General features: G+C 40.4%; 1 protein-coding gene across 28 annotated transcripts in view; it reads right to left on the bottom strand.

Annotated features, from left to right (window-relative positions):
- DGKH (diacylglycerol kinase eta) overlaps positions 1–24,569 on the bottom strand; it is a 204,254-nt gene that overhangs the window by 64,928 nt on the left and 114,757 nt on the right. For 27 of the 28 annotated variants that reach the window (XR_014071424.1, XR_014071425.1, XM_081550817.1 and 24 more), the window contains 4 exons: positions 9,503–9,607; positions 9,096–9,228; positions 3,810–3,916; positions 3,021–3,146 (listed from right to left, as the gene is read on the bottom strand). Coding sequence is in view for 26 of the 28 variants with exons in the window: in XM_081550817.1 (XP_081406943.1) it covers positions 3,021–3,146; positions 3,810–3,916; positions 9,096–9,228; positions 9,503–9,607 (471 nt within the window). In the remaining 2 variants the exon portion in view is untranslated. The remainder of the gene's footprint in view (positions 1–3,020; positions 3,147–3,809; positions 3,917–9,095; positions 9,229–9,502; positions 9,608–24,569) is intronic. The other variant, XM_081550837.1, reaches the window with a different exon arrangement.

Genomic DNA, 24,569 nt, shown 5'->3' with positions numbered 1-24,569 from the left:
GGACTGTAGCCTACCAGGCTTCTCCATCCATGGGATTTTCCAGGCAAGAGTGCTGGAGTGGGGTGCCATTGCCTTCTCCAAGTAAGGAAAAGAGAAAGGTCTTATTATTGCCCACTCATCTTGAGAAGTGATCCACATCACCGGCGCTCAGCAGATGTCTTAACTCCATAGGAAAAAAAGTTGCAAGGTCACTCAAGCAGGGCCAACATATAATGTAGGACCTAGGCAATTTAGAATAATTTATGTACCCACATAGAGAGCCTTTAAATGCTTTATCAGTAAAAGCAGGCACTTCATAAAGCACTTATTTAATGTGATTTTATTTCATTCGTCCTTTTAGAAAACTGGCATATCAGTCAAATACATATTTATCAAAACTTTTGAGAAAATAATTGAAATTTAATAGTGATTCTTGTTCTGCTGATGACCTAATTTGGGACAGTTTCCTATTATGATTTATAATAATTAATCCATACAGATTTTAGAAAAATGAGAATGCACAGTTTTTAAAAGAAAATAGTTTTGAGAATCATGAAGCAAAACAGAAAAATACTTATAACAATGTTAAATGAAAAAAGCAGAGATAAAATTGTATCTTCACTGTTTTTACAAAAAAGGTAAAACTATGCCCAGAAACTGGACAACAGCTGGAAAACTTAGGAGCTGATTCATTAAGGTTGTGGAAATACTGCTTGGTTTGGTTTTGAACCAAGTGACTATGTTTAGACACCCGATATTCTGCTGTTAGAAACTCATAGTTTAAAGGCAAAATAATATCATAACAGATAAATGATAGTGTATGTGATGTACAAGATTAAGAGGGATGGAAAAAGGTGGCAACAGAGGATAAGATGGTTGGATGGCATCACTAACTCAGACACGACTGAGTGACTGAATAACAGCAAGCTTTCCTTTTTGGTTACCGTAAGTTTATCTCCTATGTCTGCAGATAAATTAGGAGTTTGGGATTAAGGTATACACACTACTGTATATAAAATAGGTAACCAACAAGAACCTACTGTCTAGTACAGGGAACTCTACTCAATATTTTGTAATAGGTATAAGGGAAAAGAATCTGAAAATGAATATATATACACACGTATATTTACTTATGTATAACTGAATCACTGTGCAGTACACTTGAAACTAACACCACTGTAAATCAAGCATACTTCAATTAAAAAAAAATAGCAGCTGACTAAAGATAAGTAGAGCGCTATATATTGCAGGTAAAGACAACTTTTATAAAATCTTTCTAAAATGAATCATCACACAGATGATCTCCTTTCTTTTCAAAAAGTTATAAAAAGAGCAGCTGCAGTTTCAGAAGCAGAGAAATAGACTTCAGTAAATGCAGACTAATAAAAGCAGTGGTAGAGACATACGTCAGCAGTTATCCCCCCAAAAAAGAAATCTTAGGTGGGATGGAATCTTGACTTAAAATCTGGTTTGAATGGCACAAGAGTGTTTTCAGGGTTAGGGTTGCACGAAGACTCCAAAAAGAGAGAGATTATCTAATATAGTCTGTATATTATATTAAATGTGATAAAAAATAAAAAGTAACATCTACGGCAATAAAGGAGGCAATTGATGAAGGAAAACAAAACCACGGTGATCAGGAGAATCATGTTTGATTCAAAGATGAAAAAGAAACACAAGATAACCTATCAGTCCTGACTAAAAAGGCATCATCGGACTTATTTTTCCTCTGTGGCCCATGGAGTTAATTTCATCAATTATAAAATCAAGACATCATACGCAGATCTCTCGCATTCACTGATCTTCAAATCAACAGTATTTTTAAAATTTTTATTAACACTATTTTTTATTTTAATTTTAATTTTTTGGCCACATCATGAAAAGATTTTAGTTCCTGGACCAGGGATTGAACTCCCATCTCTGCAGTGGATGTACAGACTCTTAACCACTGACCCGCCACGGAAGTCCCTTCAACGTACTTACTGAGAGCAACGGTTTCCCATCTTTTTTGTTGGGGGAGGGGGTGACTTCCAAGACTCAAAATATGACCAAACAACTCAACCTCAATGCAAGGCAATCAGCATCCTAGTCGGATGGCATTGCCCAGTGCTCGGGTGGGCGCATGCTGCTTCCTTGCTCTGCTGTCTTTTAGCCCCACGTCCCCCTCTGAGGGCCGTGAGGTCACCCTGAGCTCCTGCTCAGACCACTCTCCTGCAGCATGGAGGCCCAGTCCTCACGCAGTCTGTCAGAAGGGAGACCATTCATTGCCGCGGGCTCCATGCTATGCTGTGTCTGCTTCCCAGCACTTGCTTGCACGTGCAAAGAAGATTTTAAACATTTACTCATTTCTAAAACATAAATGCATACAACTTAAATTGTATCAGTGCATGGCCTACTGAATTCGGCTTCTTTCTGTCAAGAGAAAATGCATGGGGTTGTAGCAAACCCACATCTTGTTTGTCAGTCAAAATCTGGTGGCTTTCTGTCAGCAACAGGTGTTAAAACGGGCTGAAAATAGCAAACCACTAGATGCGGCTAAAGCTTGATGAAAAACAGTTAAGACTGTGGGAAAGAGGTCCTCAGATAAAAGAAATATATAACAAGAATAGGTGTCACAAACAGGGCATGTGCAGAAGTAACCAGAGTGGAAGGAATACACTTTGAAAAAGGTGCACCTTAAAATGGGCTTCCCTGGTAGCTCAGCTGGTAAAGAATCTGCTTGCAATGCAGGAGACCGCCTGCAATGTGGGAGACGTGGGCTCCATCCCTGGGTCAGGAAGATCTCCTGGAGCAGGAACTGGCAACCCACTCCAGTATTCTTGCCTGGGAAGTCCCATGGACAGAGGAGCCTGGTGGGCTACAGTCCATGGGGTCACAAGAGTCAGACATGATTAAGCAACTAAACCACCACCACCAAAATGGGTGCATGTACCACCAGGCTGTGCTCCGCCATACATTCTTAGCTTTGTCTCTAAATCACATAGATGAAAAGATACAGGAAGAGACTTTTTTTTCATGGAAAATATTTATAAAACTCTCACCATTGTTCTACACCAAAGGCATCTCCAGTCTTGGAGACGGAGAACACTGCCACACGTTTTGTCACAGACAGCACACTTGGCGCTCACGGGCAAGTTACCCTCGAGCCACTGGTGAGGCATAGCCACCTGCACAGCAGGAAGAAAGGGCAGTCAAGTTAAAGGCCATGGAGGACATCATTCTCAGCCCAGGGAAGACATGCCATGATTTCTTACTCTATGGAATCGGCAACATGTATCATTCCTGGCACGCGTTCATTCCCCCCACTTTTAATGAGCATCTATTATGCCCAAGCACTATAGGGATACAAAAATAAGACTAAAGCCCTACCCCTGCAGGATTTGTATTCTCACTGAGCACAGAGGGGGATTATCATAAAGTGACCAGGAAGGGGTATCAGAGATTTGCATGCAAAGGAGATAAGGTTTTGAAGGTGGGGGGAAGCAGGCCCCAAAGTCTGAGGAGTGAATGTCTGAGTATACAGCTGAGCTGAGCCTTAAAGAGTACCTTAGTTGGCCAGATAACGGTCTACAACATCAGCCCAGCCCAACAACCCCTCCTTAAACACCAATCCCCTTAAAATTTAAGAGCTGCAAGAAGCTACAAAGGATTGAATTGAAAATAAGAAGTCACAATCTACCCAAACTTTCCATCTAATCCTAACGATCAACACTTCCTCTTAACTTCCTGTTGTAATTTAAGTAATTAGATGGCTCCCACTTAATTTCCACGGGAGCAGAGAATAAAGGAGTGGGGGTACCCGGGCGAGAGGGGAGACAAAAGGCGCGTACCCCATCCTCGTTCTCGATGATGTCCTTCCCGATGGAGGCCAGGGTCGTCCACTTGCAGTTGTTTGTTGCCCTCACTGCACACCGTTTGTGAGCCTTGAATTTACACACTAAAAAAAAAGCCAACCATTGCTACATGAATATGGACTTTTGGACCAACGACGAAAGGAAATCACAGCATGAAATTTCAAAGGGGTGGGGAGGATGAGTAGAAGAAAGACAATATTTTTAAAAGTTTCTATTACTCTTCAATAACAGTCGATATTCTAAAAAGCAAATATGATTACGTGCTTATGAAGCATTTTGATCAACCTACAGATTGCTACTTAAAGAGATTTCACTTACTCCTAAGAGAAGAAAAGAAATTAATACTAAAAGAATTAATTCTTGAGAAAGGAGACAACACACACACACACACACACGAAGATAAAATTCAGCAATACAGGAGTTCTGGTAACATCCAATTTCTAAGTCTGGATGCTGATTACGTAACAGCATTTAATTTGTGAAAATTCAACAAACTGTGTACACTTCTGATGTTTTCATTTTTCTGTTCGTACATTACACTTAAATAAAAAGTTTGAAAATATCAGAGAGATAAAGAACAAGATAATTCAGGGGAATTTGCAAGTTCAAGTACATTAAGAAAATATCCAGGCACCATGGGAAATACATTGATGAGGGTCACAAAGATGGCACTGTCTTTAAAAGTGTCCTGTTGGGACTTCCCTGATGGTCCGGTGGCCAAGACTCTGTGCTCCCAATGCAGGGTCCCCAGGTTCAATTCCCACTCAAGGAACTAGATCCCACATGTCACAACTAAGACCCCATACAGCCAAATAGATATTTTTTAAAAAGTATCTTTTTGGAATGAAGAAGTAAAAGAAAAACAAACATCATATACTAACGCAAATATATGGAATCTAGAAAGATGGTACTGATGAAAGAATCTGCAGGCAGCAATGGAGACACAGACATAGAGAACAGACTCAGGTACATGGGGCAGAGGGTAAGGAAGGAGAGGGTGGGATTCAAGGAGACAGTAATATGGAAACATACATTACCACGCGTAAAAGAGACAGCCATTGGGAATGTGCCGTATGACTCAGTGAACTCAAACCAGAACTCTGTAACAACTGGGGGGGGGGGAGGGAGGTGGGAGGGAGGTTCGAGGGAGGTGACTTAGGTAAATCTATGGCTGATTCATGCTGATGTTTGGCAGAAACCAATATAATACTGTAAAGCAATTGCGTGTGTGTTAGTCACTCAGTCGTGTCCAACTCTGCGACCCCACGGACTGTAGCCCACCAGGCTCCCCTGTCCATGGGATTCTCCAGGCAAGAATACTGGAGTGGGTTGCCATTCCCTTCTCCAGAGGAACTTCCCAACCCAGGGATTGAACCTGGTCTCCTGCATTGCAGGTGGATTCTTTACCATTGAGCCACCAGGGAAGCCCACCAAGGACACGCATTAACATACATTTAGCCAATTGCTAATGAATATTGACGTTATAAAGAGTTTCTGACTTTTCAGAGAAATATTTAAAAGTAGAGATCATTTTGGTAGAAACATAAGGTACCTGCTGCAAATTCAAAATGAAAAGGTGACTCCTTTTCACACGGTTTTTTAATTTCTACCAGTAAATCATTAATAAATTTGAAATAACAGGTTATGCACCCTTCTCTTTAAATTGTCTTAATTTAATATAACATGAAAACAAACAGGTCAAGTAAAATAAGTAAGATGTCTATATAGCCAAATGTTCAGAATGCTTCAGGTATCATAAATAGCCAGTATATAAGTGGCCACTTAAATTGAGCCGTTTTTCCTTAAAAACAATATGAGTATATAGACACTGGCAATGTTTCATTTACCTGCTCTTTTGTGTGCACTGACAAATTCTTTCCTGGAAATCATAATATTTTTGTTATAAATGACTGTGTAATAAATGACTTTTGTTATAAATGACTATATGAACAGATTTCATATAGAAAACAAATTTTCCACTTAATTTTATTGCTGAGAAGCAGTAATGTAAAGAAACAGCATCACAGGAAATAAGCTTAGTTTGAAAAGTTACTTCAGCGTGATATCTGCTCCCTTTTGCTATAAGGCAAGTGACTTTTACATTATTCAGTATTTTAAATTATTTAAATGGTTCAATCTGTTATTTTACTTCTCAAAAGAATGGTTCTAGTTTTAGTTTTAAAAAAGCAAGCTGTTTTCTAAGTACAAATGAGTGTTGATAGTCAATAACTTTTCTAAGAGACAAAGAAGGAAGTAATATAAAAAAGCCATTACCATCTTTATATTCCTAGAGTGCTGTTTAAATACCTGTGAAGCACAATTATGCTCTGAAGTTATAATTAACATTCTCGATTGATTTAGGGAATTATCTGTGAAATGTATTTTCTGCCTTCTGTTTTTCATTCATATATTTTATATATGCAAGGCTTTAAAATGATAATTTAGTTATTGTTCAACATAAGCCTAGAAGACAAATCAGTACTGACTCCTTTTACTGTGAAAAAGGGGCAGAAAGACTAAGCAAGTACAGTATTGGCACTGCACCCTGGAAGTTGGATTCTATTATAATACATTATTCATTGTCATTATTGAATGAATTTTTCCTGTATTTGCACCTCTATTATAACTTTTAAAATTTTTTGTGCTGTAAGCCTTACGTTTTGCTAAACAAGCAGTTTATGCAGATTTCAAGGGGATTTCTAAAGTTTAACTTTGTTTACAATAAACATATCCTAAATAACTACAGTCTCAGAATAAAAAGGCTTCCCTGGTGGTTCATTGTAGAGAATCCCCCTGAAAATGCAGGAGATGTGGATTTGATCCTTGGGTCAGGAAGATCCCCTGGAGAAGGGAATGGCTACCCACTCCAGTATTCTTGCCTGGGAAATCCCATGGACAGAGGAGCTTGGTGGGCTACAGTCTAGCGGGTCACAAAAGAGTCAGACATGACTTAGCAACTAAACAACAAAACAACAGAAAATAAAAGGCAACCTTTTTGTGTATTCATAAAACCCTTGGGATTTCTAAAATCTTCTGCTACAGTTCTAAATATACTAATGGGCAAGATTTAAAATTTTTATCAACAAAAAAAATTGAATACTAACATATATTCCTCTAAAAGAAAATTTAAAAATGCTATAATTGAGACTAAAAATCAGAAACTTAATTATCAATAGAATAATGTAACACATCTTTTTAAAGACTTGGAAGTTTTTTATCCTCACCAGCTAATGTAATTTTCATTTTTCTTTTAAAATGCTTAGAAAAATATTCAGTCATCCCACTGTTAAGTTCAACTCCTTTACAATTAAATATATTTAATAATGCATAACTCACATCAGAAAGGTACCACAGATCAGTTCTAACAGTATCTAAGATACTATCAGATTTGATTTTTTTTTTTAGCAGTTTGGGGAATAATAGACTATAAGGTAACTGTAAGGGGGCTTCCCTCATAGCTCAGTTGGTAAAGAATCTGCCTGCAATGCAGAAGACCTGGGTTCAGTTCCTGGGTTGGGAAGATCCCTGGAGAAGGAAATGGCAACCCACTCCAGTATTCTTGCCTGGAGAAGCCCATGGACAGAGGAGACCGGCAGGCTAAAGTCCATGGGGTCACAAGAGTCAGACATGACTTAGCGACTAAACCACCACCAAGGTAATTGTACAAAGACCTTCAGAATAACTCCATATATTCACTAAAGTCAGAAAGACTAATTATGTCTTAGTTTTCAATCATTTGTTAAATATAAAAAAAATGTTTATGTCTCCTCCAAATTCTCATTTCCATGAATTTTAATGCATCAGGCCATGATACAATCTGTAATTGTTTGCTTGATGAATTTCTTACACAACTCACCTACAAATGTCTACAATTTATCTAACTAGAAAAGTAGCATCATTGTATGCATTCTCTTATTTCATTTTTATAGTATTCTGTGAGATATAAATGACTATTATCCCCATTTTAGACAGAAGGAAGCAAAAGTCTAAAAGGGTTAAACTAGTCCTGGTCATAGTTTGTAGTGTTGAAACTGGAATCTGAACCCATAGAGTTTAACTACAGAACTCTGTTCTTACGCACTAAGCTGTGTCATGTTAAACAGCTGAAATACTGATGTATCTTGGATTTTATAATTCAAAATGAGTTAAAACTGTGACTCTATTTCTAATTTATTATTTAATTGTAACACAGTTATATTACAAAATTACCTAAGAATTTTTTGTATTAAGAGAAAAAAGCTAATAAAGGTATTATATGTAGTTTAAAAAGAAGTACACAGTGATGGAACCACTGAGCTATTAAATAAATCAAAAGAAGGTATGCGTTTTCTCCTGGTGACGTTAAGTGGTCACTTCTCTTAAATTTAAAAATAACCTACAAATCCTGTGATGAGAACAACAGCATAGACCTTATTTTTAGAAAACCTTAAAGAAATTTAAAAGGATGTGTGTGAGTGTTAGTCGCTTCTTCATGTCCGACTGTTTGCAACCCCATGGACTGTAGACAGCCAACTTCTCTGCCCGTGGGATTCTCCAGGCAAGAATACCGGAGTGGGTTGCCATTCCCTTCTCCAGAGGGTTTTCCTGATCCAGGGATCGAACTCAAGTCTCCTGCATTGCAGGCAGATTCTTTAGCATCTGAGCCACCAGGGAAGCCCCATTTATATTAAACACAAATGAAATAAAACATTTAAAATGATGTAGTATAAATAACCATCAGAAATTCTGCCAAAAGAGTGTATACTGTCCACCAGAAAGTTTTGTCTTCCACAATCAAACAGAACAGAAAAAAAATGCTGGAAAATGAGAATGATATACACAGTCTACAGAATTTTCTTTACCAGGAGATGCTAGTTCCTGACGTGGGAAATGCCATAGTTTGATTTATGCGTGTATGCTCACTCACTCAGTCATGTCCCACTCTTTGTGGCTCTTTGGACCAGAGCCCATCAGGCTACTCTGTCCTTGGGATTTTTCAGGCAAGAATACTGGAGTGGGTTGACATTTCCTCCTTCAAATGCTATTATGTTATCTTTTCCTAAGCTAAAATATTTTCTAAGTCGTTCCTATCTGGGCAGAGCTCCACTTGAAGCCACAGTAGAAGGACAACACTCTGGTCCCCCGAGAGGCTCCCACTTGCTGCTTCCACCCAAGGGCAATGTCTTGCTGCGATGCTGTTTCTCTGTTCACAGAGGTACCAGAGGTGGCGTGTTTACAGTAAGGACGGTGTCGAGAGAGAACACACCCTGGATGCCACTGTACCTTCGCAGGACAGGCCGTGGGAGGTGACTCCAGAAAGACTCTCTCGGCACACGTTACAGAAAGTGGGTCGGGCGTGGGAGCACGCGTACCAATTATGCATCCCTGAGAAATGTTCCACGTTAAACTGGGCCACCTGGAAATGAGACGTCAGTGTAGATTTGCCAAACGAGAATGGGACTACATTCAGAAGGTGCATAATGATGATCGAAATTTCAAATCCATTATTTTTAAAACTAAAACACTTGGCTTTAGCTAAAAAAAAAACCAAAAACAAAACTATATCAGGTTTAAACAGGTTGCTGAATGAATCTACACATACTGTTTTTCCCCCACAGAGTATAGCTGTAGCATTATGGTTCACATTTATTCTCTAAGATCACAAGAGGACAAGAGAGATGCTACTCTACCTCGTAAGGCTCTCTGGTCTGCACAGACTTCAGCGAGCTGATCCAGTCCTCCATCTCTTTTCTGTTCTCAGCGCACAGCATTAGTCTTCTAAATGGAGTGATTATCTGAAAGGGATAATTCAACCTAATGATTGCTAATAGGCAACAAAGAGAGGTTATTACAAGACCTAACATCTTGCAAGGTGATTCTATTTCTAACCTTTGAGTCCTTACTTCCTTGATGAAGAAAGTATGATTCCCTATAATGTAAATAGATTTAGTTCTCACCGTGGTACAGAATGTTTCTAGGAAAGACACATTCTGACGAATCTTTTCTGGTTTTTTATCTCATTGCTATTCACTTATCAGGCTTTTCAGCCCTTTACCCAAGTCTATGAACTCAAATGAGCGAAGTATTCTTATTTCATGGAATATATCTTGAAAATTAATTTAAAACACACCTCAAAATAATTCACAGTAAGCTTAGAATTAATACATTTTTCAATATGGAAATTTTCTAAATTAAAAAATCAAAGGAATATAATATTAAATGATTTCATAATGGGTTCATTACAGTTTCAAGACTATTCTAAGTAATGTCGGGTTTCCACACCCTTCCCATGGCCTATCGTAATATGATTTATGTGATGAACTTTTCTTCCTATTGTGTAGAACTCCATTGTACTACTTTTTAGTGAGAGCAGGGAAGAGGAATTAGCATGCAAGTCCTTTAGTTGGCTTTAAGAGAAGAAAATAATTGTGACTTTCATCTTTTTTCTCATGTTACTAAAGAAGGCAAATTCATTACACCAAGAAACTTAAAGCAAGAGGAATAAAAATTTCATGCTGTTATAGTACCAAAAGTAAGATTCTTCGAGGTAAGATTCTAAAATGACTTGAAAGCAGCCACTATGTATGTGTGAATACAATACTCTGGCTATAATCTTGAAGTTGCTACACCCTAAGCATTTACGGAAAGAAGGGACCATTTATTTATTTGTGAAAGAAAAACAAAATGTTACATTACTACCTGGAAACTAATTCCGAATAATAAATTATATATTTATTTATAGAGCAAACAAGAAATTTTCTTAAGTTAAAAGCCATTTGATTGAGTGATAATCTACATACTGCATTGAAGAGCAGATTTCCCAAGTTATGGAAAAATAATAATTATATTCAAAAACAAACAAACAAACACAGAGCACTTCTCCAAAGCAGTGAACTGGCCAAGCCTCAGTCACTGCAGCTCATCTTAGGAAATAAGTCCTTTAGTCAAAGCTACAGAGCTCAGCACGGTTGTAGCTACTCACCGGTCACTGCCTATTGCCTCCTCTCAACCGGCATTCGTTAAGGCCAAAATCCTTCCGCAGGCCAAGGGGACATTAGTACATTGCACAGGCACTCATGCTTAAATATAGCTGGCCAGAAGTCACGTGGGTGGGGAGCACGAACCATTCAGCACTGAGTATTTGTTAATTGCATATGAAATTGAACAGAACCTCACTTTTCTTCTGTTTTCCACTATGCTCTCTGGATAAAGCTTATTAGCAATTGCTCACTCCTCTTCCTCAATAAATAGTTAATGCAAAGAGCAATGCCTCCCTCGTTACTTATGAGCCAAATGGATGCTTTATTGCTTCAAAATGTTTTTCCAGGACAGCTCATCAAGTGCAGAGAGAGGTACCATTAAATGATAAAACACTCCTGGCTCCAGTGACTGGCACAACACTCCAAAAATATCTGCATGTCAATGGGACTGACTGAATAAATCTGGTATTTAAATAAGTATCACCTCCTGTATGCTTCACTTAATTTTTCTGCTATATGATATGATGTCACTTTAAGGATTCCTTCTCTTTCATTATGATCTTAGAGTGAGTGAGATACATATTATACAGGTAAATAAACCAGGCTTGCTACCTTATTCTTTCATTTTGTTTTTGTTGTTGTCACTAATTTCTTAGTAAAGCAGGATGTCTGATGGTTTTAACTATCTTTAATGGCTTTATATTCTTTAAAAGCCATTGTGAATTCTATATAAAGAGGGTAAAGAAAGATGGAGAAATAGCTTCTAATTTTTCTTGCAGTTTTTGGAACTACATAAATGGCTCAGTGCTGAAGGATTTTAGCAACCTAAATCATGCATGTACTTCATGCATTCACAAAGTAAAATGTTTACATTTTCAAATTCTCCTTTTTTAAAAAAAAATGCGTTTTAAAATGGGCAATAATAAGCCAGTAAAGATCATAAAATATTCTTAAAATATAAGATTCTTTTTTTTGAGCCATACAGAAATTGTAAATAATCATGATTTATAAGCCTTGTGATTAAGAAATCTACTGATTATCAAGTTAAGATGTTGATCCAGAAAAAGGAAATCCTCCATAAATCGTGAAATGCAGAGAGATCTCGTTTTGCGGCTGCAGGACCAAAAATACCTCAAGGAACAGCCCAGAACTGGCTGGGCTGAACGGAAGACAAGACTGGTTCACCAGGCAAACCTGTAACACCTCCCAGATCGCCCCTTCCCCCTGTGGGTTAATCCCTCATCCATCCGCCAAAGCATGAGTCTTCTCCCCACCTTTAACTTAAATTCTTCCTCATCACTGAGAAGGAGAGGAAAAGAATGTGACGTGACAGTCACAGCTGCTAACTGATGGGCTCTGGCTGCATCGTCACCAAACCCCATTAAACTACAGTAGTCCCTCATCCAAATCTTTATTAGGAAAATATCTGAGAAGCAGCAAACTCTGAGAATTACTCAGTTCTACTCTGAAAGCCTTTTTATTACAACAGACAAGGGAGTAGGGTGGGGAGATGGAAGGACAGAGGGGGGGCCACGCCCAGGGAAGACTAAGTTTGTGGGTGCTCACTCAGTCTTGTCTGACTCTTTGCAACCCCAGGGACTGCAGCCCGCCAGGCTCCTCTGTCCAGGGGATTTCCCAGGCAAGAATACTGGCATGGGTTGCCATTTCCTTCTCCAGGTGATCTTCCTGACCCAGGGATCAAACCTGTGTCTCCTGTGTTGGAAGGCAGATTCTTTATCCACTTTGGAGGCCAAAGCTGGGATGTTTCTGGAACTAAAGGACTTTTTTCCCTTTATTAAGGGATTTGCACTTTACCTATTCTAAGGCATCCCCAGCTTTCCCTGGTGGTTCACCAGTAAAGAACTCACCTGCCAATGAGAAGACATGGGTTCGATCCCTGCAGTACAAAGGAAAGACATCTAACACTACTATGTATAAGATACATAATCAACAAATACTACTGTACAGCACAGGGAACCCTACTCAAAATTCTATGATAACCTACGTGTGAAAAGAATCTGAAAAAGAATGAATGAATATATATATATATATATATATAGATATGTATAACTGAGTCACCTTGCTCTATACCTGAACTAACACAACACTGTAAATCAACTATAATCCAATAAAATTTTTTTAAAAAGGGAAGATATCTAAATTAGTTTTCCAAGTGCTACTTCGAATAAAACACAAATTCTGTAGAAACTGAGATACTATTTCACTTTGACAGTTACTGGCCTATAAGGGTTAATCCAACAACATGATTCTTTTGTAAAAGGATCAAGAATTCCTCAGTCCAATAAAGCATGGAAATATAAAAAACAGATATAAAGCAGCCTGGCATTAATATATAAAATCATATCAAAGAACAACATTATAGTTAAGAATTTAAATACATGAACAGGAAAAAACAAATAACTGCATTGGTCATCTTTCAGTGAAAGAACTGTAGATAATTTAAATATTTTGTTTGGGTTTGTCTGTGGTTTCTAAAGCAAATATGTAGTATTTCAGTCATAAAAACATTCTTTAATTTTTTTTTACTAACATTAGAACAGGAATTTAAAACTTTGCACTGTTTCAAAGCAGGAGTTTTCAAACTTGGCTGTGCTTTAAAATCACCTGGGAGACTTTTAAAAATTCCAGTGTCAAGGCCACACTCCACACTGATGAACTCGGAACATAAGAGGGTGGGATCCAACTACCAGTCGTATTTTTTTTAAACTCCCAAGTGATTCCAAAGTGCAGCCAAGTTTGAGAACTGATGTTCTAAAGATGCGTGCATGCTCAGGCGCTCAGGCGCTCAGTCGTGTCCGACTCTTTGCAACTTCTTGGACTGTAGCCCGCCAGGCTCTTCTGTCCATGGGATTTCCCAGGCAAGAATATAGGAGTGGGTTGCCATTTCTAAAGATATTTTATTGTAAATTCCCAACTGGAAACCACAAATGTAACAACAGAATGTTTCAGTGTCTAAACCTTGAGGTCAGGCTTAGAATGAATAGCAACAGCATCCTTCCTTAGGGGTGTGGCTAGGAACACTTCCTGGCTCTCTGAGCCTCAGTTTGGCATCTGCAAAGAGGCCGGAACAGCTCCTCACAGAGTGTGGTGTGCATTAGGGAGACAATCCAAAGCCCTCAGCACAGTGTCTGTTAGGAAGCCAGAGATGAGATGAGGTACATATTCACAGCTGTCTTCTATAATATACATATATCTTATGAAAGTCTGCATGCATGTTAGGTCGCTTCAGTCGGTCCAACTCTTTGTGACCCCGTGGAATGTAGCCTGCCGGGCTCCTCTGCCCATGGGAATCTCCAGGCAAGAATACAGGAGTGGGTTGCCATGCCCTCCTCCAGGGGATCTTCCCGATGCAAGAATCAAACCCTCATCTCTTATGTCTTCTTCATTAACAAGCAGATTCTTTATCACTAGCACTGTGTAAGTGTGGTCATAGACAATAGTAGTAGGAACTTGGGTCAAAAATGGAGGCATTTTGCCAACAAAATAGTCACTGACTAGGAAACCACCAAAATAGAGTTAAAGATAATGCCCTATTCCTTAGAAGACATTAGGAAATATCAACAAACAAATCAGGAAACAATGGTTTCCCCCTGCCCCTTTTAATTGCACTGTGTCTAGCCTTACCCAAAGCAGGATTATAACGGCGAAAGGCTTACCAAAGAGCATGAGATTCCAGCACAGCAGTGAAAGAGTTCAGAATGCTGTCTCCGGTAGGTATCAGGTCTCAACTAATTAAGATAGAGGGTCCCTACTGCAGGGATGGGGGAGGTGGGCAGAGGAGGGAGTGAGAGAAAGTGTGTGTGTGCGTGTGTGTGTGTGTGTGTGTGTGTGTGTGAGAGAGAGAGAGAGAGAGAGAGAGCATGCGTGTGAGAGAGACAGGGAATGAGGCTGAAGTGGTGGTGAATGTGTGTGTGTGTTAGTTGCTTAATCATGTCCGACTCTTTGCAACCCCAGACTGCAGCCCACCAGGCCCGTCTGTCCATGGGATTCTCCAGGCAAGAACACTGGAATAGGTTGCCATTTCCTTCTCCAAAAGGAACTATAGAAAGAAAGAAAGTGAAGTTGCTTAGTCGTGTCCGACTCTTTGCGATCCCATGGACTGTAGCCTACCAGGCTCCTCTATCCATGGAATTTTCCAGGCAAGAATACAGGAGTGGGTTGCCATTTCCTTTTCCTGTGTGTGTGTGTGTGTGTGTGTGTATATATATGTATGTATGTATGTATAATACACGTCAGGTGGATATGTGTAAGATAGAATGTGTGTGTGTGTGTGTGTGTGTGTGTGTGTGTGAGTGTGTGGTGTGTTGCAGGGAAAAAAATGTAGAGGGTGTCTCCTTTTAATTAATATTTCTGATTCTGCAATGACGGAAATTCTGCAACCTTCTCTGGTAACTTTAAGCACCCAACAACTTTTTCTGTTAGAAAATTCTTATTTCTAATCTAAAGGTCTACTACATAGATACATCTGCCCTCTGGCAAGTACTTACTGTTATATCTTTAGTGATTAATCCTGAATTGCCTTGACTGAAATAAAAATTCATATGCAGTGAGAAGCCCTTCTTGGAAAGCAGGACAAACAGAAAGTCTAGTTGCGCTATAACGATGTTTGTTGTCTATATTTGTTATAACTAAGGGACTACACTTTGACTTGGTTAAAGCCGAACCAGGTACAGATATATGTCTTTATACCACTAGGTTGCTCTACATGAAGTGGCCAAAAGCTCAGTCTTAATATTCCTCTTCCATCCTTCCTCATAAAATCTACATCCATCTCTTAACTTATGTATGTTCTCTTTTTTTCCATTCTCCTTTTATGGAATGAAACAATTCACTTTGACAATTTAAATGTGCCAAACTGCAACATAGCTAAGCATCCTATGTGGGTATTTTGAGAGCAGAGATACTCCTATACTTCACAGAGTAAACAGGGACCGCTACCTCCAAAGGCACAGGTCTTTAATGATGTGTCTGTACTTGAATCAAGCCGAGAGTTTTTTCAAAACACGCTCCAAATCAGAGTTGCTGAATCAAAATCTTATTGGGGGGGGGAATGAATAATTTCAGATATTACTGTATATTGACAAAGCTATACAGGTAATTCTGGTGCACCTCCATTAATCAACCATGAAGGATAATAGAAGCAACCAATTTTCCCATTAGTCAAGGAAGGATCTGGTCTAAATAATGTAAAGAAAATGATCTTAAGCTTTATGGCTCTTTATGGGAAAGAGCCGTACCCCTTTCCCCATACCCCTGTGCTCCCAAGTTCCCAGAGTTCTGCCCCAGTAGTACTTCTTTGTGTGGGACCCATATGCAACATGGAGGAGGAAATGGCAACCCACTCCAGTATCCTTGCCTGGAGAATTCCATGGACAGACGAGCCTGGCAGGCTACCGTCCATGGGCTTGCAAAGAGTCGGACGCGACTGAGCGACCATTACTCACTCACTCATATGTAACAGCCTACCACCTTCAGCACCCCACGTGATACAACATTAGTTACCAAATGGGGATCTCTGAGTTTTTTGTTTGGCCATTCTGTTCACCACTGAAGTGCTGTGTTGTGAAACAAGTTAATATCTATCATATTAGACAGGTTCCTTGCTCATCACAATACAAGCAGCTTAAACCTATTTTCTTCAGCTGACCACTCCATACCCTGTTGGTCCCTAGAGGCACTGCGTTTGCAAATCCTACATAAACTCTTGACGCCTTTGCCTTCTAATGTCAGTGCTTCCCTCTTTTATCATAGTTGCTTCAAGCCCCACTGGTTTTCGAAGATGACAAATATTGATCTAAAAAGTAATTTTTCTGGGTGTTGATGGATGCGCTGTGGTGCTACGCTAAGCTGCTTCAGTCGTGTCCAACTCTGCGACCCTATGGATCGCAGCCCGCCAGGCTCCTCTGTCCACGGGGATTCTCCAGGCAAGAATACTAGAGTAGGTTGCCATGCCCTCCTCCAGGGGATCTTCCCAACCCAGGGACTGAACCCAGGTCTTTGCACTGAAGGCAGATTCTGTACCGTCTGAGCCACCAGGGAAACCCATGAATACTGTAGTGGGTAGCCTATCCTTCTCCAAGGGATCGTCCCAACCCAGAAATCGAACTGGGGTCTTCTGCATTGCAGGCAGATGCTTTACCAGCTGAGCTACTAGGAAAGCCCCCTCCTTTCTATATGAGGGGTTTAAAAAGTGTTACAGTAAATTAAAAAAAAAAATTATTCCTTCACTGTAAAACACTGAACTAAGTAACTATGGTCAACTCAGTATCTCTTTCTCTTTCACAGCTTCTGCATACCCAGGTTTTGTTTGAGAAGAAAGATGAAAAAGAGAAGAGTTAAAGTCTGGCAACTAAATTTTCAGGGATGCCTACCAAAGAATGAGGGGTCAATACAATGATGAGAAAGATTTGCTTTAAAGCGCTTCAGATAAAATAGAGAAAAGAGAGGATAGATAAATCAAGTGTGGCAACATCTAGATGGCAGTAAGAGCGAGGCAGTGGGGATGTGGGGGTTCATCACAGTTAAATTCTGAGTCTGGATTAAAAAAAAATGTACCAAGCATTTGGGAACCCCGAGCAAAACTCTTTAAGGAAATGAGAAGGCAAGGGACATGGGTGTCTTAAATATCAGCTTGCAGGCCACACCCACCAGGACACACGCGTCTGACCTCCCACTTCCTTCCCCCATGCTGCTGCTGCTTAGTCGCCTCAGTCATGCCTGACCCTGTGCGACTCCATGGACCGCAGCCCGCCAGGCTCTTCTGTCCATGGGGATTCTCCAGGCAAGAATACTGAAGTGGGTTGCCATGCCTTCCTCCAGGGGAACTGTCTCAACCCAGGGATTGAACTCAGGTCTCCTGCATCACAGGCAGATTCCTTACCACTGTGCCACCAGGGAAGCCCTCCTCCCATACCAAACTCAACTTAGATGAGTAATGTGGTTCCCTTGCTCAAATGACCCAAAATGTCCACAGAATCTAATGAAGCAAGACTTCTGATTACTGATGGAGATGAGGTGGGATAAAATACGCTGCAGAGAGCTGTGTAAATCCTACTCCCATATAATTCTTGAGTTTCAATGATTCTGCTTAAGATTAAGCCTGTAGGTCACAAAACTTGATACAGGGAATCATGACTTCATAACAATGTCATTTTCCATGCTAATTTGATTTTCCTTATAACCTACTGTTGGATTTTTTTTAATTGCCTTAGAATGTCAAATATAAATAACATAAATTCTGGTACCTGTTCCCCTGAAAAAAGAACCACAGACTTCAGTGCTATCAGTACCAATATTCTCTCTGCATATCTAGTATTTCCACAGGATTTCACATTCTAAAAATCAGAGTTTCCCTTCACTTAAATTAAAAAATCTAAAATACTCAAAAATCAAAATTTTCTTGAAAAACAATAAAATATTAACACTACCAAATAGAAACTTGTAAGCTGCCAGAATCTAAATATTTTTCAAAGGAGCAATGAACTCAACATTACATAATTCATATAGTCTTAGAATCCATACAAAAATTGTAAAAGAAAGCAGTGCATTTAACATCTTTATGGGAATACCATGTCTTTGAGGTTTTGTTTCAGAGTAATTGTTCTGTCACTTCCTAGAAGCATCCAGTTCACTAGAGAGTCAAAGAGGGGACACAGTGAAGCTGTAAGGGAAGCTGTAAGGGCAGTACCTCTGAAGCTGTGCTTCCCTGATCTGCTATCCCTGGAAAACAAGACACGCAAAGGCTTCATGGAGGCTATTAAAGAAAGCTATAAAAGTGTTCCTTGTTGGGATGTCCTGCTGTGTCATTTACATACATAAATTAGTTGTATAATGACAAACCACTGTTTCTTTGAAGACAAAGAAAGTTTGTATCCAAATTAGTATTAACAGTCTCTTACAACTCAAATGACCTGTAATTACTAATGCTGTTGTTTAGTTATATCAAGTCACATCCAATTCTTTCACAACCCCCTGGACTGTAGCCTGCCAGGCTCCTCTGTTCATGGGGTTTTTCCTGGCATGAATACTGGATCCGTTGCCATTTCCTTCTCCAGGGAATCTTCCTGACCCAGGGATTGAACCCACATCTCCTGCACTGGCAGGCAGGTTCGTTACCAGTGAGCCACCTGGGAAGTACAATTATTAATGTCAGGCAATCCCTACTGCATTAGTTGCCTATTGCTGCTATAACAAAGGATTCCCACACAGTTGTGATGCGAGTGTGAAATCAAAGGTGTTGAAGGGCTACATTCCTTCTGAAGGCTGTAGGAAGAATCTATTTCCTGTTTTTTTCAGTTTCTAGAGGCTGCCTGCATTCCTGGGCTCATGGTGCCTTCCTTGTATCGTATCGTTTCAAACATTTTCTTCTCTGACTCTGATTCCTCTTGCCTCCCTCTTACAAGGACCCAAGTGATTACACTGGGCCCACTCCAATAATCCAGGATAACCTCATCTCAGTATCCTTAACATAAGCACAACCAGGGAGTCTCTTTTGCCACAGAAAGTGATGTTCACAGGTCACAGGAATTCGGGTGTAAACATCTTCGGGGTTCATTATTCAGCTTACACACCCACAAAATAAATATATAGTTGTAACTTTTGATATTGTAATAATGAACTGATAAATCAACGACACCCCAAGTATATTTTATTTGTAATTTTAATTAATATCCATGGATGCAAACAACTTCTCTTCAAAGGGATTAATAATTAAGTTCCTTAAAGGTAGGAGGCTCTTCACATGGAACTCTGCCCAATGTTAGTGGCAGACTGGATGGGAGGGAGTCCACAGGGGAACGGATACATGTACACGTATGGCTAAGTCCCTTCACTACTCACCTGAAACCATCACAACGTTGTTAATTGGCTATACACCAACACAAAAGTAGAGAAGGCAATGGCACCCCACTCCAGTACTCTTGCCTGGAAAATCCCATGGACGGAGGAGCCGGGTGGGCTGCAGTCCATGGGGTCGCTACGAGTTGGACACGACTGAGCAACTTCACTTTCACTTTTCACTTTCATGCATTGGAGAAGGAAATGGCAACCCACTCCAGCGTTCTTGCCTGGAGAATCCCAGGGATGGGGGATTCTGGTGGGCTGCCATCTATGGGGTCGCACAGAGTCGGACACGACTGAAGTGACTTAGCAGCAACACAAAATAAAAAGTTTTTAAAAAATAGGAGGCTCTTATGTTGATAAATGGGATTTACCTGGTGGCTCGGACTGGGTTTGATCTCTGGATTGGGAAGATCCCCTGGAAAAGGGAATGGTAACCCACTCCAGTAGTCTTGCCTGGGAAATCCCATGGACAGAGAAGCCTGGAGGGCTACAGCCCATCGGGTCACAGTCAGATAACACTTTCACTTTCATGTTAATAGAATGATTACTCCTGCAGCATCTTACATTTTCAGAGTGCCTTACTGTCAATAAGGTCACATACATTATCTCATTCAATCATCCAGATATTTAGCTGGCTGACATGATAGGTAAAAATAAATTTAACTTGTTTAAAATCTCCTGTTTAAACATGTTAAATAGGAGAGCCAGAGTGTACCGTCAGAATGTCCAGCTTCATATCACAAACTCTTTTTCTTGTTAAGCCAGACAAGTAGAGCTTGTTTCCCAGCTGCTGAAAGTGAAATCTCTTGTGCTATACACTGAGATATTCAACTCTAAGAAACCGTTAACAAAACAATTATGTCAACAGAAAACAAAAGGCTTAAGATGAAGAAAGTTTCAGATTAGCAATAACAAAAAAATATTTCCTATAAAAATTTTCAAAATAATTAAGCTATAACTTAACTATATAATAGTACCTAAAATATATTTGGTTCACCAAAATTGGTTTCTAAAAAATCTAAAAATCACTGATCATAATTCTAAGAGGAGACCAAAGTCAATTAACATTTACACTGTCAGTACAAAGCAAACCTACTTCACAATTACCAAAGGGAATTAAAAGAATTCAGAACCGAAAGCCAGGCCACACCAATCAGCTGTGTACTTCTATATAGTTTGCTTATTGTTTGCAAGTTCCCCATACGTCCAACACTCAAGTGTTTGAAAAACAGAGTTGAGTAACTTCCTGAGTTCACCTGGCTTCTAGGTGCCTGGGTTTAGAGCCAGATATCCTGGAATAAGAAGTCAAGTGGGCCTTAGGAAGCATCACTATGAACAAAGCTAGTGGAGGTGATGGAATTCCAGTTGAGCTATTTCAAATCCTAAAAGATCATGCTGTGAAAGTGCTGAACTCAATATGCCAGCAAATTTGAAAGACTCAGCAGCGGCCAGAGGACTGGAAAAGGTCAGTTTTCATTCCAATGCCAAAGAATGTTCAAACTACTGCACAATTGCATTCATCTCACACACTAGCAAAGTAATGCTCAAAATTCTCCAAGCCAGACTTCAACAGTACGTGAACCGTGAACTTCCAGATACTCAAGCTGGATTTAGAAAAGGCAGAGGAACCAGAGATCAAATTGCCAACATCCATTGGATCATCGCGGAGAAGGCAATGGCACCCCACTCCAGTACTCTTGCCTGGAAAATCCCATGGATGGAGAAGCCTGGTAGGCTACAGTCCATGGGGTCACTGAGAGTTGGACACGACTGAGCGACTTCACTTTCATTTTTCCCTTTCATGCACTGGAGAAGGAAATGGCAACCCACTCCAGTATTCTTGCCTGGAGAATCCCAGGGATGGCGGAGCCTGGTGGGCTGCCGTCTATGGGGTCGCACAGAGTCGGACACGACTGAAGCGACTTAGCAGCAGCAGCAGCAGCAGCAGCAGCAGTTGGATCATCGAAAAAGCAAAAGAGTCCCAGAAAAACATCTACTTCTGCTTTATTGACTACACCAAAGCCTTTGACTATGTGGATCACAACAGACCACCTAACCTGCCACCTGAGAAATCTGTATGCAGGTCAAGAAGCAACAGTCAGAACTGGACATGGAACAGCAGACTGGTTCCAAATTGGGAAAGGAGTACGTCAAGGCTGTATATTGTCACCCTGCTTCTTTAACTTATATGCAGAGTACATCATGTGAAATGCCAGGCTGGAGGAAGCACAAGCTGGAATCAAGATTGCCAGGAGAAATATCAATAACCTCAGATATGCAAATGACACCACCCTTATGGCAGAAAGTGAAAAAGAACTAAAGAGCCTCTTGATGAAAGTGAAAGAGGAGTGTGAAAAAGCTGGCTTAAGACTCAACATTCAAAAAACTAAGATCATGGCATCCGGTCCCATAGCTTCATGGCAAATAGATGGGGAAACAATGGAAACAGTGACAGAGTTTATTTTCTTGGGCTCCAAAATCACTGCAGATGGTGACTGCAGCCATGAAATTAAAAGATGCTTGCTCCTTGGAAGGAAAGCTATGACAAACCTAGATAGCATATTAAAAAGCAGAAACATTACTTTGCCAACAAAGGTCTGTCTAGTCAAAGCTATGGTCTTTCCAGTAGTCATGTATGGATGTGAGCGTTGGACTATAAAGAAAGCTGAGCACCAAAGGATTGATGCTTTTGAACCGTGGTGTTGGAGAAGACTCTTGAGAGTCCCTTGGACTGCAAGGAGATCCAACCAGTCAATCCTAAAGGAAATCAGTCCTGAATATTCACTGGAAGGACTGATGCTGAAGCTGAAACTCCAATTCTCTGGCCACCTAATGTGAAGAATGGACTCATTTGAAAAGACCCTGATGCTGGGAAAGACTGAAGGCAGAAGGAGAAGGGGACGACAGAAGATGAGATGGTTGGATGGCATCACCGACTCGATGGACATGAGTTTGAGTAAACTCCAGGAGCTGGTGATGGACAGGGAGGCATGGCGTGCTGCAGTCCATGGGGTCACAAAGAGTCAGACATGACTGAGCTATTGAGTGAACTGAACTGAATTGAACTTCCCTGATAACCTTATCTAAGGTCTCCACTTTCACTCTCCACCTTTATAGCAGTTTTCTCCACTCAGAGAATAACATTTGGCAGTTTCCTGACTTCACCCACTTCATGTCTGTTGTACAAGTGTAGTCTAAAAGTCAAACACACACACACACACACCATAAATAAATAAATAATAAAAAAAAAATCGAAAGCAAGTGTAGCACAGAGAGTATTAATGTCTTAAGCAATGGGCAAAGGTAACGGGTTAGATGAGCTATAACATTATGAGGAAAGTGCTAAAGGCTATCTATTGTGATCGTTTAAAAACTTACCCTCTTTATTTGAATCCATCCATCAAATTACTCACTCAGTCACTAGAAAATATAAAGAGTGCCTATTTCATGCCAAGCAATATTGCAGCCCTGGAGACAAAGAAATGAAATACTCCATTCTCAAGGAGCTCACAGAACAATGAGGAACACAGATAAGTAACCATGATTTCAGTACAGTCAGTTCCTGCCATCTTCTAGACCATGTGACCTGACTTGCAAGATCCTTCAAGATCTGGACCCTTATCTATGCCCTCAGCACCCAAGGTGCAGTGAAACTTTGGCAGCTAACCAAGACCGATGCATCAGGGAGCCAATATTCAAGCATTTAAGGATGAAAATAAGATTTTTTTTCACACCTAAAAGAAAATTTAATAATTCCTTACTATCATTTTATAATCAGTCAATGGCCAAAATTTCCCCAATTGTCCCATTAAGTGCTCTTTGTTTTTCAAGTTAAGATTTTGAGTCTATTTCTATGGGGAGGGAGGGTTATTGCCAATAAAGGGACACACAAACCACCCAGATGAAGAAAGGTCAAGGTAAGAACCAGTGTTGTGAGTAGTGTGATAGGCCAACCACAGGTGGAAGAACAAAGAGAAGCCAAAGGTAGTGACGAAAAGCTTTCAGCCTTGCTCAGGAGTCTGGCTCTGATCCCCAGAGTGACAGGGTGCTACAAAAGGGCTGTAAGCAAGGAAGGGGGCAAACCCTTTATTTCAGAGAGAGAACTCTGGCAGCGATGCAGCGGGTCAGCCGGGTGGTCAGGAGACAGGGAAGAAGACTCTCCTGAAACTGTAGGTAAGACGAGACAGGGTCTGAGCTCAAGATGGCGGTGGGGCTGCTGTGGAGAGGAGTAGTCCAGAGCAGACGGCAGAAATGACAGAGGGTTTAACAGCTTTCTAGGGGCAGAATTAATGGGACGCGGTGACCGGCCGTCAAGAGCGATAATGGGAGAGCAGTCTAGATGACTCCAGCTTTCACATTTGGAATGAAAATCAGTTTAAAATCCAAACTTACCATTTACGGAGTAATTGTAACAGGCCAGGACACATGTGTACTAAAATATATCATATCACATATCATTTCATACAGCATATACCGTGTGTGTGTGTGCTCAGTCGTGTCTAACTCTTTGTGACCCCATGAACTGTAGCCCACCAAGCTCCTCTGTCCTTGGGATTCTCCAGGCAAGAATACTGGAGTGGGTTACCATTTCCTCCTCCAGGGGGTCTTCCCCACCCAGGGGTCGAGCCCTCATCTCCTGCACCAGCAAGCAGATTCTTCCCCACTGTGCCGCCTGGAAAGCCCAGCACAGATCATATCACGTCACATATCATATTGTGTCAAATTTCATCCACAGAGCTCAAAAAGGAGCAAACCATTTTACACTTGAGGAACCTAAGACCCAAAGAGGTTTGTGACCTGCCCAAGGTCACAATGCACATGTAGGATAAGAAACTAAATTCGGTCTGCTTTCCTAGCCATCTCCTAGAGAATGAAGGAACATCAAACAATTTACTGGTGTTATCCTGGAAGAATA

This window comes from Giraffa tippelskirchi, chromosome 12 (genome assembly GCF_054371585.1).
Source record: "Giraffa tippelskirchi isolate mGirTip1 chromosome 12, T2T-mGirTip1v1.2.pri, whole genome shotgun sequence".
Classification (NCBI taxonomy): domain Eukaryota; kingdom Metazoa; phylum Chordata; class Mammalia; order Artiodactyla; family Giraffidae; genus Giraffa; species Giraffa tippelskirchi.
The sequence above is the reverse complement of the archived record's forward strand: the minus strand, read 5'-3'. Positions and strand labels throughout refer to the sequence as shown.